The sequence below is a fragment of the Sorex fumeus genome, unplaced genomic scaffold, assembly GCF_029834395.1.
Source record: "Sorex fumeus unplaced genomic scaffold, SorFum_2.1 ptg000034l, whole genome shotgun sequence".
NCBI classification, from domain to species: domain Eukaryota; kingdom Metazoa; phylum Chordata; class Mammalia; order Eulipotyphla; family Soricidae; genus Sorex; species Sorex fumeus.
The window spans coordinates 39,705,777-39,719,278 of NW_026606091.1; the positions used below are offsets into that span (position 1 = coordinate 39,705,777).

General features: G+C 40.5%; 1 protein-coding gene across 1 annotated transcript; it reads left to right on the top strand.

Moving 5' to 3' along the window:
• The first annotated feature begins 968 nt into the window (after positions 1-968).
• NIPSNAP3A (nipsnap homolog 3A) lies at positions 969-12,709 on the top strand. Its single transcript, XM_056117379.1, has 6 exons — positions 969-1,227; positions 4,266-4,476; positions 5,944-6,102; positions 8,340-8,489; positions 11,808-11,894; positions 11,983-12,709. The coding sequence occupies exons 1-6, from the start codon at positions 1,165-1,167 to the stop codon at positions 12,057-12,059; spliced, it is 747 nt and encodes a 248-aa protein (XP_055973354.1). The 5' UTR covers positions 969-1,164; the 3' UTR covers positions 12,060-12,709.
• Positions 12,710-13,502: the final 793 nt, after the last annotated feature.

A 13,502-nucleotide genomic window follows, 5' to 3' on the forward strand; every position in this document is an offset into this window, starting at 1 on the left:
CTGCCCGGCCTTTCTTTTCTCCTAGGGCACAAAAGGCAAACACATACCTGGAAAATGTGAACCATTCACTATACAGTTCCAGGGCTGAGGTTCCACGCTGGACTAATTGTCAAAGGGTGGTAAGATCACAGCTGAATACCAGGGCAATACAGATAAACACAGCTGACAGGACAATCATAACCAGAAAATTTCTGTAAGTTAAGAAAAAGGAAAGGAAGCATTAGAAGAAACAGCTCATAGAGCATCAGTGAAAGTATTCTGGAAGAAAATAACTAGGGGAAGTAGATCAGGGTCGTTATTTTGCTTTTTTTAGTCTTACAAAACGATTTAAATTCCAACTGTATGTTTAAATTTAATTTTTTTCATATTATTTGGGGGGAAAAGCACCTCAAGCTGTGCTCAGGTGACCCGGTTGAGGCTCTGTGTGCCCCAGGGTCACCCAAGATGCTGGGACCTCATGTGGTACCCGGATTCTAAAGGGGCCAAAGTAGGTCAGCAGCCCATAAAACTTTCACAAACTCTGTTATAACTGTCAGTCCCTAACTTTTCCCTATCTCAGGGGCCCCACTTCTACAAGCTCCTAAGAAGTGCAATCCAAATCATGATTGGGGATATCATAAAATCGAAACGTGGGTAACAGAAAGCAAATGTTAAAAAAAAAAAAAAAGGGAAGGCTCTCTGGGCTCCAGCGCTGCTTAAACCACACCAACTAAAAACCCTGGGGGTAGGGAAAAAAAAAAAAAAGACATGCATGAGTTTTGAAGCACTTCCGTCTACGTGCACTTCCACACTCGCCTCTCCAGGGACACGCACCAATGGCATTGCCCACACGTCTTGACAACACACAACGCAGCTCTGCACGGCAGTCGAGGAGGGGGGATGGGCTCCGAGGTGGGCCGGGAAGTTAGCACCGGGTACTCGGATCATCCTAAAGTCGCTTCTGGAGTTTGGGGGTGGGGGGTGGGGGGTTAGAGCTAGGGGCAAGCGCGGGGACGCACGGTTCAGTCCAGCGCTCCAGCAACGCGCCTGGCGCCAGAGCCCGCGCTGACCCCGCGGCCTCCCGGGGCGGAGCCGCTGCCACGCCCCGAGCCCGAGTCCACAGGTTCACGCGCGGCCCGTCCGTGGCACCCAAGACCCCCACCGCGACGCCCCGACGGCCGCGTCATGCTCGCCCTGCGACGCAGCCTGGCGAGGGCTCTGGCTGCCCGCACGCCCCCGACCCCACAGGTAGGGAGGGAGCGCGGGTGGGCACGGGGCTCGGGCACCAGGCAGGGGCAGGGCGCGGCGTGCCACGCGGTGCAGGCGCCTCTGCCTCCCGGTCCGCCCCGGGAGCGCTGATCGCGGCTAAGAACACTGGAGGGCACGCAGATGCTGCTCCTCGGAGACCTCCCTAACCAGCCGACCACGTGGCCAAAGAACAGAAGGTCTCGCAGGCGGCACGGCGCTCCGGCACAGCTTTCATTGTTAGCCCGGCCTCTCCCCAAAACACAGTGCCGTGCTCGGCCGCTCTATCACTCATCTGCAGCCACCAGGGCGCTCGGCAGCGCTGCTGGGCCAGCTAGAGGCGCAGGACGGCTCCTTCTGGGCCTCCCCGCATGCCAGCCTACACCTAGCCAGCACCCTGCCCCCGCTGCTGGACTTCTTGTCCAGTACCGTGGCGCTTCCCGAAAGGGACCTGTGCCAGAGCTCCTCTTGCCCTCTCCAGCCTGGGCTGGAAGGTCAGCAGAGTTGTGCCAGCTCAGGGATCAGTCCTGGTCGGCCTCTGGCAGGGCAACTCATGGGGTGCCCAGGATAGAACCTGGATCCACGCGTGTTAAGGTTTGAGCTGTGCCGGCTGTACTCTCTCACCAGGCCGTGAAATGAGGCACTTTTGGGCATTTTGCAGTTTCCATTAACAGACTCAGTGAGAGTCAGGCTTTGCCCAAGTCAGGCAGGATGTGGATCTTCCTAAGCCAAGATGATAGATAACAGACAAACGTTAACTGATTTAACGTTAAACGTTAAATCTACAAAACTGGTTGGTGGTGATTCAGCCTAACCTAGGGAATTGGCCCTTGCTGTGCATTTAAACCTAGAGGTTATTTTTCCTTCTGCGTTCAGGCTTTTCATTTATTTTCAAGAGACAAGGAAGGTAGCTTTTTCTAGAGAGGAGGAACTCACTGGTAAGAAGAACTCAGGAAGAGCCATAAATGTCCCTTTCCCCCAACGTTAGCAATGTAGTGTTTGTTCTTCTGATCTACAGGGGGAGGGTCAATAATTGTTCCTTACATCTTTATTCTGTACTTTGACTTTATTAAACGTGGACCAGTATGTGAATTGGACCTGCTGTTTACCATGAGCCCAAGGGGAGGATAAGAGAGCTTGGAGCACTCATGATTCAGTTCCCTAGTTAAATTCCCTGTTAACTTAAAATGCAATTATCACAATTATCTCGCGATCTCATGAGCCATTTCCTGATTTCTGCTTTAGATAAAATATTCTTAAACTATAGAAGCTGGGCAATTTTATGACATAATATTCTATCTTAGAATTTGGTAAATCTCACAAGAGAGAATGTCTACCAAACATAGGGGCTGTTGTACCCAATTTTGATGGCAAGCTTAGTCAGTTGGGCAGTAAAAATGTAATTCAATGAGCTCAAGATACAAAAATTATAAATGATCCCTATAAACAATGAAATGTATGTGAGTGCACGGGGAAGATAGTTCAAGGGGTTTATGCACATGCCTTTCACATGGCCAACCCCAGTTTGATCCAAGGCTCATCACATAGTGCTCCCGAGCACTTTCAGGGAGAGTTTCTGAGCACAGAGCCAGGATAAGCCCTGAAAACAGCTGGGTGTGACTCCAAACCTAAACCCTCATGCTCAAAAATAAGATATATGTTAAAGAAAGATGCCTACCTCTTTTCTTCAACTTACCAGAGTATTTTCAGTCGCTATTGATCAAAATTCATCCATAGCCTAGAAAGTACTAAAACTGTTTTAATCGATCATTCCTGTGTAATCAACTTTAGGAAACACGCACAGGCTAATGACGTTAGAATTAACTTAATGAGCATATGACTATTACAAAAGGAACTAATAGTTATTCAGGGATATTTTCATCAACCTGGTATAATTGGGCGCCTTAAATACCCTTCAGATTGCATTTGTAATTAAAAACTAATGATTCAGACCATCCTATTGATTTTTCCTTTTTCTAGCATTCTCACAGTATATTGCCACATTACTATACAATGGATCGGCCATAGTTTTCTATTACCTATTACATTAATTGCCTCGTCCAGTTCTGTTTTAGCCATTGTCAGCTTCACTGAATTTAGGACATGCCCCGCAATTCCTATTATCTTATGAATCAAAGAATAAGAATTTCCTGATAGTAGGCAATTTCCTGATAGTAGGCATTTTTCAAACATGCCAACCACATACCAGTATATTTTGTCAATTTCTTTTATCTTGTTTCTCTTTTTTCACTTTTTTTTTTTTTTGCTTTTTGGGTCACATCCGGCGATGTACAGGGGTCACTACTGGCTTTGCACCCAGGAATAACTCCTGGCGGTGCTCAGAGGACCTTATGGGATGCTGGGAATCGAACCGGGGTCGGCCACATGCAAGGCAAACACCCTACCCACTGTACTATCACTCCAGCCTCTCTGTTTTCACTTTTTAGGACTCCCATTTGGTGACGCTTGGGGAGGAACAACCCCCATCCCAGTGCTCAGGGGTCACTCCTGTGATGCCATGGATCAAACCTGGCCTCCTACATGCAAAGCATGTGCCCTACCTGTTGAGTTATTTCTGTGCCTCCTAAAATTCTTTTTAGATGCTTAACTTTTACACACAAACTATTGACTGAAGAGGCAATGTTGACAAAATTTTTTAAAAGACTATAAAATCCTAGTTCTTAGTTTATAACTGAAACCCAAGCACAAAATTTGTAAGCCTATAACTGTACCTCATGGTGTTTCACTAATAAAAAAAGAAAAAAACAACAACAACAACAAGAAGAATAAACAATATCTACCAGACCTTCTTATGAAGTGACTATGGTGATCCTCTGATAAGCTACTTAATATCTGTTGAATACATACAAGTACTTACCTTTATTGCCATATGTCAAATATCTATGGAAAGAGACAATGAATGTAAGAACTTAGATTGTGAGTATACTGTGTCCTTTATTTCTGGACTTAAGAGTTGGTTGTAGTAAGCCATCAGAAACCCTAACTTCCCCCAATATTTAAACTTACTTATCTTTCTTCAGGTACGCTCACCTTTTGCTACAGGCCCCAGACAGTGTGATGGAACATGCTATGAATTCCGTACCTATTATATTAAACCCCAAAAGATGAATGAGTTCTTGGAAAATTTTAAGAATAATGTTCATCTTCGGACTGCTCACTCTGAATTGGTTGGATATTGGACTGTTGAATTTGGAGGCAGACTGAATAAAGTATTTCATATTTGGAAATATGGTATGAGTCATCAGATTAAGTATTCACTATAAATGTTCATCGAGCCTGATGTTATGTAACACTTAGGTTTTTGGATCTATGCTGCTATAATTACGCACAAATTTAATAAAAGTTTAAAAAGCAATTTAAAAATAATTCAGTGATTAATTCTTTGTAGTAGACATTAAAAGTCCATGATTGGAGCCTTTAATTATCATATAGAAATGTGATACTGGGAAAAATATACCTCAAACTTCACATCTGAAAAATATGAATGAGGTTATATTCTCAGAAATATTTTAGTGTTGCTTTTTGTGGGCTGGAGCGATAGCACAGCGGGTAGGGCGTTCGCCTTACAAGCGGCCAACATGGCCGACCCAAGTTCGATTCCTCCGCCCCTCTCGGAGAGCCCGGCAAGCTACTGAGAGTATTCGATATGCCAGACACAGTAACAACAAAGTCTCCAATGGAGACGTTACTGGGCCCGCTCGAGCAAATCGACGATCAACGGGAGGGCCTTTACCTTTTTGTGTAAGTGGCTTATTAAAAAATTTAAAGCCGTGATTACACACACCTAAGCCAGTTAAGATGGTTAAGGAAAGCAGAACTTTTTCTGTATCCTGGGGGGTGTCCTGGGGACACTCCTTGCAGTACTTGACACAACAATGTGGACCATCAGTGCAGTGCTGTGACCCAGCTGTGTGGTCTTGCTGGGGCAAAGTAACATTGTAGATGACTATAACTACACCTGGCAATGCTTAGATGTCGAAATGTATGAGAATCAACATTATTTCTCTGAAATAAGATATTTATACAAAGAGGAATCTATGAAAGTACCACCTCATTTCATGATGTAAAATTTAATTTAAAGTGTGACTTGACCACTCATCACCAGCACTGGAGAAAAATTTTTTTCTAAACTGGTACCATAACTTAAGTGGCTCAATTAAATTAATAAGGGCATACACTGAGTTAACTTTTTGCTTCTTTTATGTACAAAGCCATTTAGTTCAAAACAATCCTGGAGGCCGATGCTACAGGTGCTAGTCACCTCCATTTTACAGAGTAAGAAACAGGACCAGAAGAAATTCAGTAGCTCATTAAATCACACAAATGCCTGCTAAGTGGCAGACCTCTAAAGCCCTTTTTATGACACTGTCATTAATTTACGTTTCAGTTCCTCTTTGTACCATGAGCAGCTTGGAGACAGATGTACAGACGTGTATGAAGAGCACAAACACGTACATGTTGCTATCTCCAGTGGTGTATATCAGTGTCTTTATATGGACTTAATGCATATATGAATGAAACAAAACCTAGAAAAATTGCAAGAGCTTTAAATTGAATCTCTCTCTTACACACGCTTCTTTCCTTCTTCCTTCCTTCTTTATCCCTCCCTCTCTTTCTCTCCCTCCCTCCCTCCCTTCCTTCTTTCCTTCCTTCTCTCTTTCTTTCTTCCTCCTTCCTTCTCCTTTTTCTTTCCCCTAGATAATTTTGCTCATCGAACTGAAGTTAGGAAGGCATTGGCCAAAGATAAGAAATGGCAGGAGCAGTTTCTCATTCCAAATTTGGCTCTAATGGACAAACAAGAGAGTGAAATCACATACCTGGTACCATGGTGCAAACTAGAAAGACCTCCCAAAGAAGGTAAGACATCTTTTCCTGTCACAGTGAATCTTGATGGAAAAATGCTAGAGATTTTAAGCTAAAAAATCTGAAGTTCTCAATGTAAAAAGAGGAAATTTAATCCTTTTTTAAAATATATGAACATGGGTTGATTGGTTAGGTAACAGAAAATTGAATCCCTTAGATTGTCCTTTAAAAATAATCATTAAATCATGCAGTGTAATTTCTAACCTTTAGAAAATCATGAAAATGTTCATTTATTCAATAAAGATTGAGAAGGTGGAACTTAGGAGCAGAGAAAAGATATGTGGACAGGTAAGGGATGATGTGTGATTTCTGTCATAATTAAAAATAATATATGGGGCTGGAGCAATAGCACAGTGGGTAGGGCATTTGCTGTGCACGCGGCCGACCCAAGTTCAATTCCCAGCATCCCATATGGTCCCCTGAGCACCACCAGTGGTAATTCCTGAGTGTAGAGCCAGGAGTAATCCCTGTGCATCGCCAGGTGTGACCCAAAAGGCAATATATATATTGTTCATATATACATATATGAACTTTTAAAGGTAAAATTATTTGCCTTAAATCTCAGCTAATTTTAGACCATGAAGTATGTCTTTGCTTATAAAATTGACTGCTGGGCAAGTATGTTAACTGAAGTTGCCAAGCTGTATTAGTGCAGTCTAACTTTTGTGTCTTCCTCTTTTTGTTTCTCCGTTTGAAAATAATTCCTAAAAATTTGACTTTTCACTACTTTTACTTTTTGCTGATTTAAACAAATTATTGTCTCAATCCAGTAAGTAAACAAAGGTCAGTTAGGAAAAAGGATATGCTAATTTAAATTTAATCTTCTGTGTACATGATTTCCAACACTGTTTATGACATTTTGAATGACAACAGATTCGAAAAGTCTTTTTTTACCTTTTAGTTGGGGCAATGTCTAAATGAACTAGTTGAAACTGTGTTAGAACTAGCTAGACTGTGTTAAATCCTTGTTCTGTTTCTTCATATTGTTCATAATTTTTGATAAATTTGTATTTTGTGCTCTGAAAAATGAGGATTATGTTATACTGTCTAACTCCAGGATTGTTTTTAGATTAAGTTAGCACATGAAAGATGATTGAGACTATTGACTATTATCGATATATGCTTTTATGTAATTGAGGTATTTACTTACAGTGCCAATTTAGAAAAAGACTACTTTGGAGATCGTGGCGGGGGGGGGGGGGGTGATGGTCAAGTATATAAGGGAAATTGATATTTTTTTACTAACTCCTCCTTGAATCAAAAGTTTCCTTCTACTTCTCAAATCTTCTCCATCACCAGTTCTCTCTACCATCCCATATTTCTGTCAAGAAGTTAAAGTATTTCTTTATGAAAGAAATTTATTCAGGTGTTTGGGAACAACAAAGCTCTCTCCTTTCTTCTCTCATTTTTTAAAATTTTTCCCATAAACTCCACTCTCCCATCAAGTTCATGATTTGTTTCCTGTTCCTGCAAGAAATGGAAAGTTATGGGGGAAACAATGCAGATAAGCATTTTCTCCCTACTTTTGAAAGAAAGGAACAGGGAAGATGGGGACATATTCTTCTTACACATTCGTTTTTGCAGGGAGCCACTCCCAGTGGTGCTCAGGGGACCATGCACTGTCCGGGATCACACTTGAGGCTCTCATATGCAGAGATTGCCCTCCAGTCCTCTGACCCCTTTCCCTGGCACCTCTTATTCATTTACTACCTAAAATTTTAGATGGAAGTATCTCAAATGCTTCCTACTCCTGTTACAGATTCTCAATGCTTGTTTTATGGAAACATTTTATGGATTTAAAATATTTCAGGACCTAAAAAGTTAGTACTGTACTGTAAGTAAGATGTGCCAGCAGATTTGATCCCCAGCAACCCATTATGATATTCTAATCCCTGATGAGTGTGATCCTTGAGCACAGAAACAGGAGTAAGCCCTGAGCGCCACAGGTGTGGCATGAAAAAAAATTTTAAGAACAGTTTATCAAGCTTCCGGTCCTATATATTTGTTTCTATAAAAATAAGCCTAACAGTGAACCATTAAAATAGGACAAGGACTATTTAACCATACAAGCAAAATATCAACTAATATAAAAATTGATAAATAAAACTACATAAAAATTTTGTATGATTCCAGAAATTTATTTCTGTAGATTAGCCTTCACTAGAAGCAGATTAACTTGGTTAAAAAATGCCCTTATTGATGTCTTTTGTAAATTTTTGTTCTTATTCTAGGAGTTTATGAATTGGTTACTTTTCAGATGAAACCAGGTGGGCCAGCTCTCTGGGGTGATCCATTTAAACGGGCAGTCAATGCCCATGTCAATCTAGGCTACTCAAAACTAGTTGGTGTTTTCCATGCAGAATATGGATCACTTAACCGAGGTACGATTGTTTGTTCCTTTTCTGAAATTATCAAGTATATTGCTGTCTTGGTGATCTGCTAAGTTCTTTGAGTTTGTTCTTTGAGTTCTTTGAATTTGTTTTATATCCACTGAGATGACTAAGTGTCTACTTTTCTGTGACATCACAATCAATCAATCACAACCATCCTGTTATTCGTCGATTGCCTCGAGCAGGCCCCGGTAACGTCTCCTTCATTCTAGCCCTGAGATTTTTTTTTAAAAAGTGCCATATTCAAGGCTCTTTCAGAGTTAGGAGAATGAGACCCTTTATTGTTACTGGTATTTGGCATATTGGGTACGCCACGGGGAGTTTACCAGACTCTGCCGTGAGGGTAGGTTACATTTGGTAGCCTGCCAGGTTGTCCAAAGTAGGAAACTTTTCTGTGACATATGTTCTAATTTTTTTTCTCAAATGTTTAACTTTTCTGTTGATGTAAGGGCCAGAAAAACTTGTTTCACATCTTATATATTTATAATGTAAGCACTTTATGAAGTCTTTTTCAAGTACTGCTTTGGTAACACATCAAATTTTAGAAATTAAAAAAAAATTCAAGGAACCTCAAGAATCTGCCTGTTATTTTCTTCTTTGTTGCCGCTAAATATATTTGTGTGTCTTATTAACAAATATAGGCAGTGCTTGAATGATTATGAATTTAATAACTCATAAATACTAAGGGCTGGAGCGATAGCACAGCGGGTAGGGCGTTCGCCTTACAAGCGGCCAACATGGCCGACCCGAGTTCGATTCCTCCGCCCCTCTCGGAGAGCCCGGCAAGCTACCGAGAGTATTCGATATGCCAGACACAGTAACACCAAAGTCTCCAATGGAGACGTTACTGGGCCCGCTCGAGCAAATCGACGATCAACGGGAGGGCCTTTACCTTTACCTTTTATAAATACTAAAAGCTCAAAGAAAAGAAAAACATTACCCACTAACCTATAGGCAATATTGTTAACTTTTACTTTTTTTTGTGCTGGAGCGATGGCACAGCGGTAGGGCGTTTGCCTTGCATGCAGCCAGCCCAGCCGAGCTGGGTTTGATTACTCTGCCCCTCTCGGAGAGCCGGGTAAGCTACTGCGAGTATCTCACCCATGTGACAAAGCCTGAAAAGCCACCTGTGGTATATTCAATATGCCAAACACAGTAACAACAAGTCTCAAAATGGAGACGTTACCGGGCCTCTTGAGCAGATCGATGAACAACGGGGTGACAGTGACAGTGACAGTCCCTTGGCGTTTATTTTTTTGTAAATTGTGATATATTTCAAAGTTTGGTGTATCCTCACTATTTTAAAAAGTTAATAGTTTTGCATAACAGTAATACACATAATGGGAAAGTGCTTAAATTGTGAATATTTTCAAATAGTCACTGAGATGACTAGGTATATTTATTCCTATTGCTAAGATGTTTTATTTTTTTTTTTAATTATATTGAGGTGACATAGCACAGCGGGTAGGGCGTTCGCCTTACAAGCGGCCAACATGGCCGACCCGAGTTCGATTCCTCCGCCCCTCTCGGAGAGCCCGGCAAGCTACCGAGAGTATTCGATATGCCAGACACAGTAACAACAAAGTCTCCAATGGAGACGTTACTGGGCCCGCTCGAGCAAATCGACGATCAACGGGAGGGCCTTTACCTTACCTTACCTGAGGTGACATGACTTCAACAATGTACTTGCAATGCTACTTATGTCCACCACCAGTGTCAGTAATCCTCCACTGTCATCTTAAGTTCCCATGTTCCCTTTCTTTTTTACATTTTGATTGTCTAATTTCTATATTTAATAGGCATATGTAACAGAAATTATACATGAATATATAGCATAGAAATAAGGAGCTTGAAATGTGATTCACATTTATGCAAGGAGTAATGTATATGCACAGCTAATTAATTCCTAACATATCAGATAAACATAAATATTTTAATTATATAACGAACTCTTAATTGGGGGCATCAGGGATCAAAGCCAGGGATTCATATTTGCAAAGTATCTGAATTTTCTTTTTGCTACTGAAATAAATCCCAGCTCCAAATTCATTTTACTTATAAAGCTCAAATCCCCTGAAGTCAGAATTTCAGAGAGCTTTTTGTGGCAAACCCTTAAGAAATATGTGGAAAGTTTATCTGGAAGAATAAATGACTAAAAACAACTAATGCGGTACTTGAAAGACTTATATACATTTCCCTCCAACATAAACAACTCAAGCTTCTGATCTTTACCCAGAAACTTAATTTCTGGTGATGTATACCAAGAAAATTATTAGAAAATAGAGAAAAATGTGTCTTCAAGTTGGACTATATATATGAACATGAAATTATGAAAATTATTTTATGACTAAATCATACCATAGGCCAAAATGACAATGAAAAGAATAATGGATTGCAATGTAGAAAAGAAGCATTCATAAAATTGCTAAATAACATTGCAATGAATTTGATTATATGGATGAGGACTAACATAGAGATTTATTTATTTGGCTATGTGGATGAAAATATTATTTCTAAGCCAAATAGAAAATGTAGAGTTGAAGGAAAAAAATGTCAACAAAGAGTTTTATTTAAAGTCCAAAACATGTGCCTTAACCCCTGCAATATCTTTATCCCCACCTTCTGAAAATTTATCACTTATTAGTTTCATCTTTTTGATACTCACTATTTTGAATAAAATATAAGACAATATTTCTGATTCACTTTTCTTCATTTCTTTTGTATGGTACAGTAAAAACTACCCTTATTCAACTAGCTACATTCAAGACCCCAGTAGATGCCTGGGTCTTCAACAGCACCAAACCCTATATATATAGTTTTATCCAAACCTACCCAGAATAAAGTGTCACTTACAAATTAGGCATAATAAGAGATAAACAACAATATAGCACTGTCCTCCCATTGTTCATCAATTAGCTCGAGCGAGCCCAGTAATGTCTCCATTTTGAAACTTGTTGTTACTGTGTTTGGCATATTGAATACCTCACGGGTACCTTGCCAGGCTTTGCCGTGCTGGCGAGATACTCTCAGTAACTTGCCAGGCTCTCCGAGAGGGGTGGAGGAATCGAACGCGGCTCAGCCGGGCTGGCTGTTGGCAAGGCAAACGCCCTACCGCTATGCTATCGCTCCAGCCCAAACAACAATATAATAATTTAAAAAAATAGTTATCCTGTAATAAAAGGTACGTGAATGTGGTCTCTCTCCAAACATCTGGTAGTATTGTCAGACTATGGTTGGTCACAGGTTACTGAAACCATAGGTGCTGGGCTGCAGTGGTCTTTAAAATCCGTTTTTGCATTCTTTTTGCAGTTCATGTTCTTTGGTGGAATGAGAGCGCAGATAGTCGTGCCGCGGGGAGACATCAGTCTCATGAGGACCCCAGAGTGGTGGCAGCTGGTAAGCAACTTCATGAGGCATGAATTATTCTTAGAATAAATTTGGTTTAGTCAATAACTTTGTATGCCTTCTTGTGACTCTTTTTCAGTTCGGGAAAGTGTCAATTACCTAGTGTCTCAGGAGAATATGCTTCTGATCCCCACATCATTTTCACCGTTGAAATAGTTTTCCACAGAAACACAAAGCATTTCATTCACTGCCGTAAAATGTGTCTGCTAATAGTGCTTAAATTTTCCAAGCGATTCTTTTATTTGAAGAAAGTGGTAAGTTAATTCACTGTCGCTGCATTTTTAAAGTCACCTCTTTCCAATGTTATTACCACCTGAGGAAATAGTTATATTCATTTTCATTCTGATAACATATTTCTCATTTTGAAATGATTTTGTGCGTGCAGTATTTTAAAATTGCTCCTGTGGGGAAAAAAATGCGCCTATGTATCTACTCATCTTGTCTGCTTTTCCTGAAATTTAAAATTTTGCCCTTTAAAGTTTATTTTGTGATGCCGCTGGAATTTATTAAATAGCAACTCAGATATATTTATCTCGAGACAGGATAATATCATCTGTGTTGCTTGTATTAATTCTGGCCTTCAAATTATTTGTCACTCTAATTTGGAAAATAATATAATTATACCTAAGTTTGAAACAACTTTAGGAAACTTGCCTTATATGCTGAAATGTATGAACTATAGTTACATTTGTTGATTTTATTTTGTATCACTAACAAAGACTCGACTCATGTTTTTAAGATTTTTATGGCCTTGGGAATGATTGCCCTAATAAAAACATATACCTATTTAGGTTTTTTAAATTTAATTTGTGTTCTATTTTTATATTATCTTCTGTGGAATTTTCACTACTCTGTGGGTAAAGACACAGTTATGATTTGTCAGCTTTATTATAGATACTGTTATATCAAGAAAATAGCATAGTAGGAATTCCATGCAGGGCATGCCAAATTGGGCTACAGGCCTGGAATAGAGTTGGTAGTGGCCAAGTGTGTGTGTGTGTGTGTGCGTGTGTGTGCGTGTGTGTGTGTGTGTGTGTGTGTTGGGGGTGGGGAGGAAGGGTTTACTTGTGTTTTTAAAACAAGGTGAATTTCCCAGCTACATTGAGTGACTAGATTTTCCGAAAAGAGGGCAGTTGGTGAAATTACTTTGGTAATCACTGCCACAGACATGCTAGTTTTCCTTGAAAAACCTTTAATTTCTATTTTAATTGAGTGCCTCTGCCTTCTGTTAGTCAATTTTTATAGCTATGTTATTTTTATATTTCTAAAACGCTTTGTAAATGTTGACTTCTATATTATAAATTTATCAAGTGGAATTTGGAAAACAGAAAGTGCAGTGTATAATCTTCCTAATTGAAGATATATCTGTAGCACTGTAGCACTGTCATCCCATTGTTCACCGATTTGCTTGAATAGGCACCAGTAATGTCTCATTGTAAAACTTGTTACTGTTTTTGGTATATTGAATATGCCACGGGTAGCTTACCAGGCTCTGCCATGCGGGCTAGGTACTCCCGGTAACTTGCCAGCCTCTCTGAGAGGGACAGAGAAATCGAACCTGGGTTGGCCACGTGCAAGGCAAACACCCTCCCTGCTGTG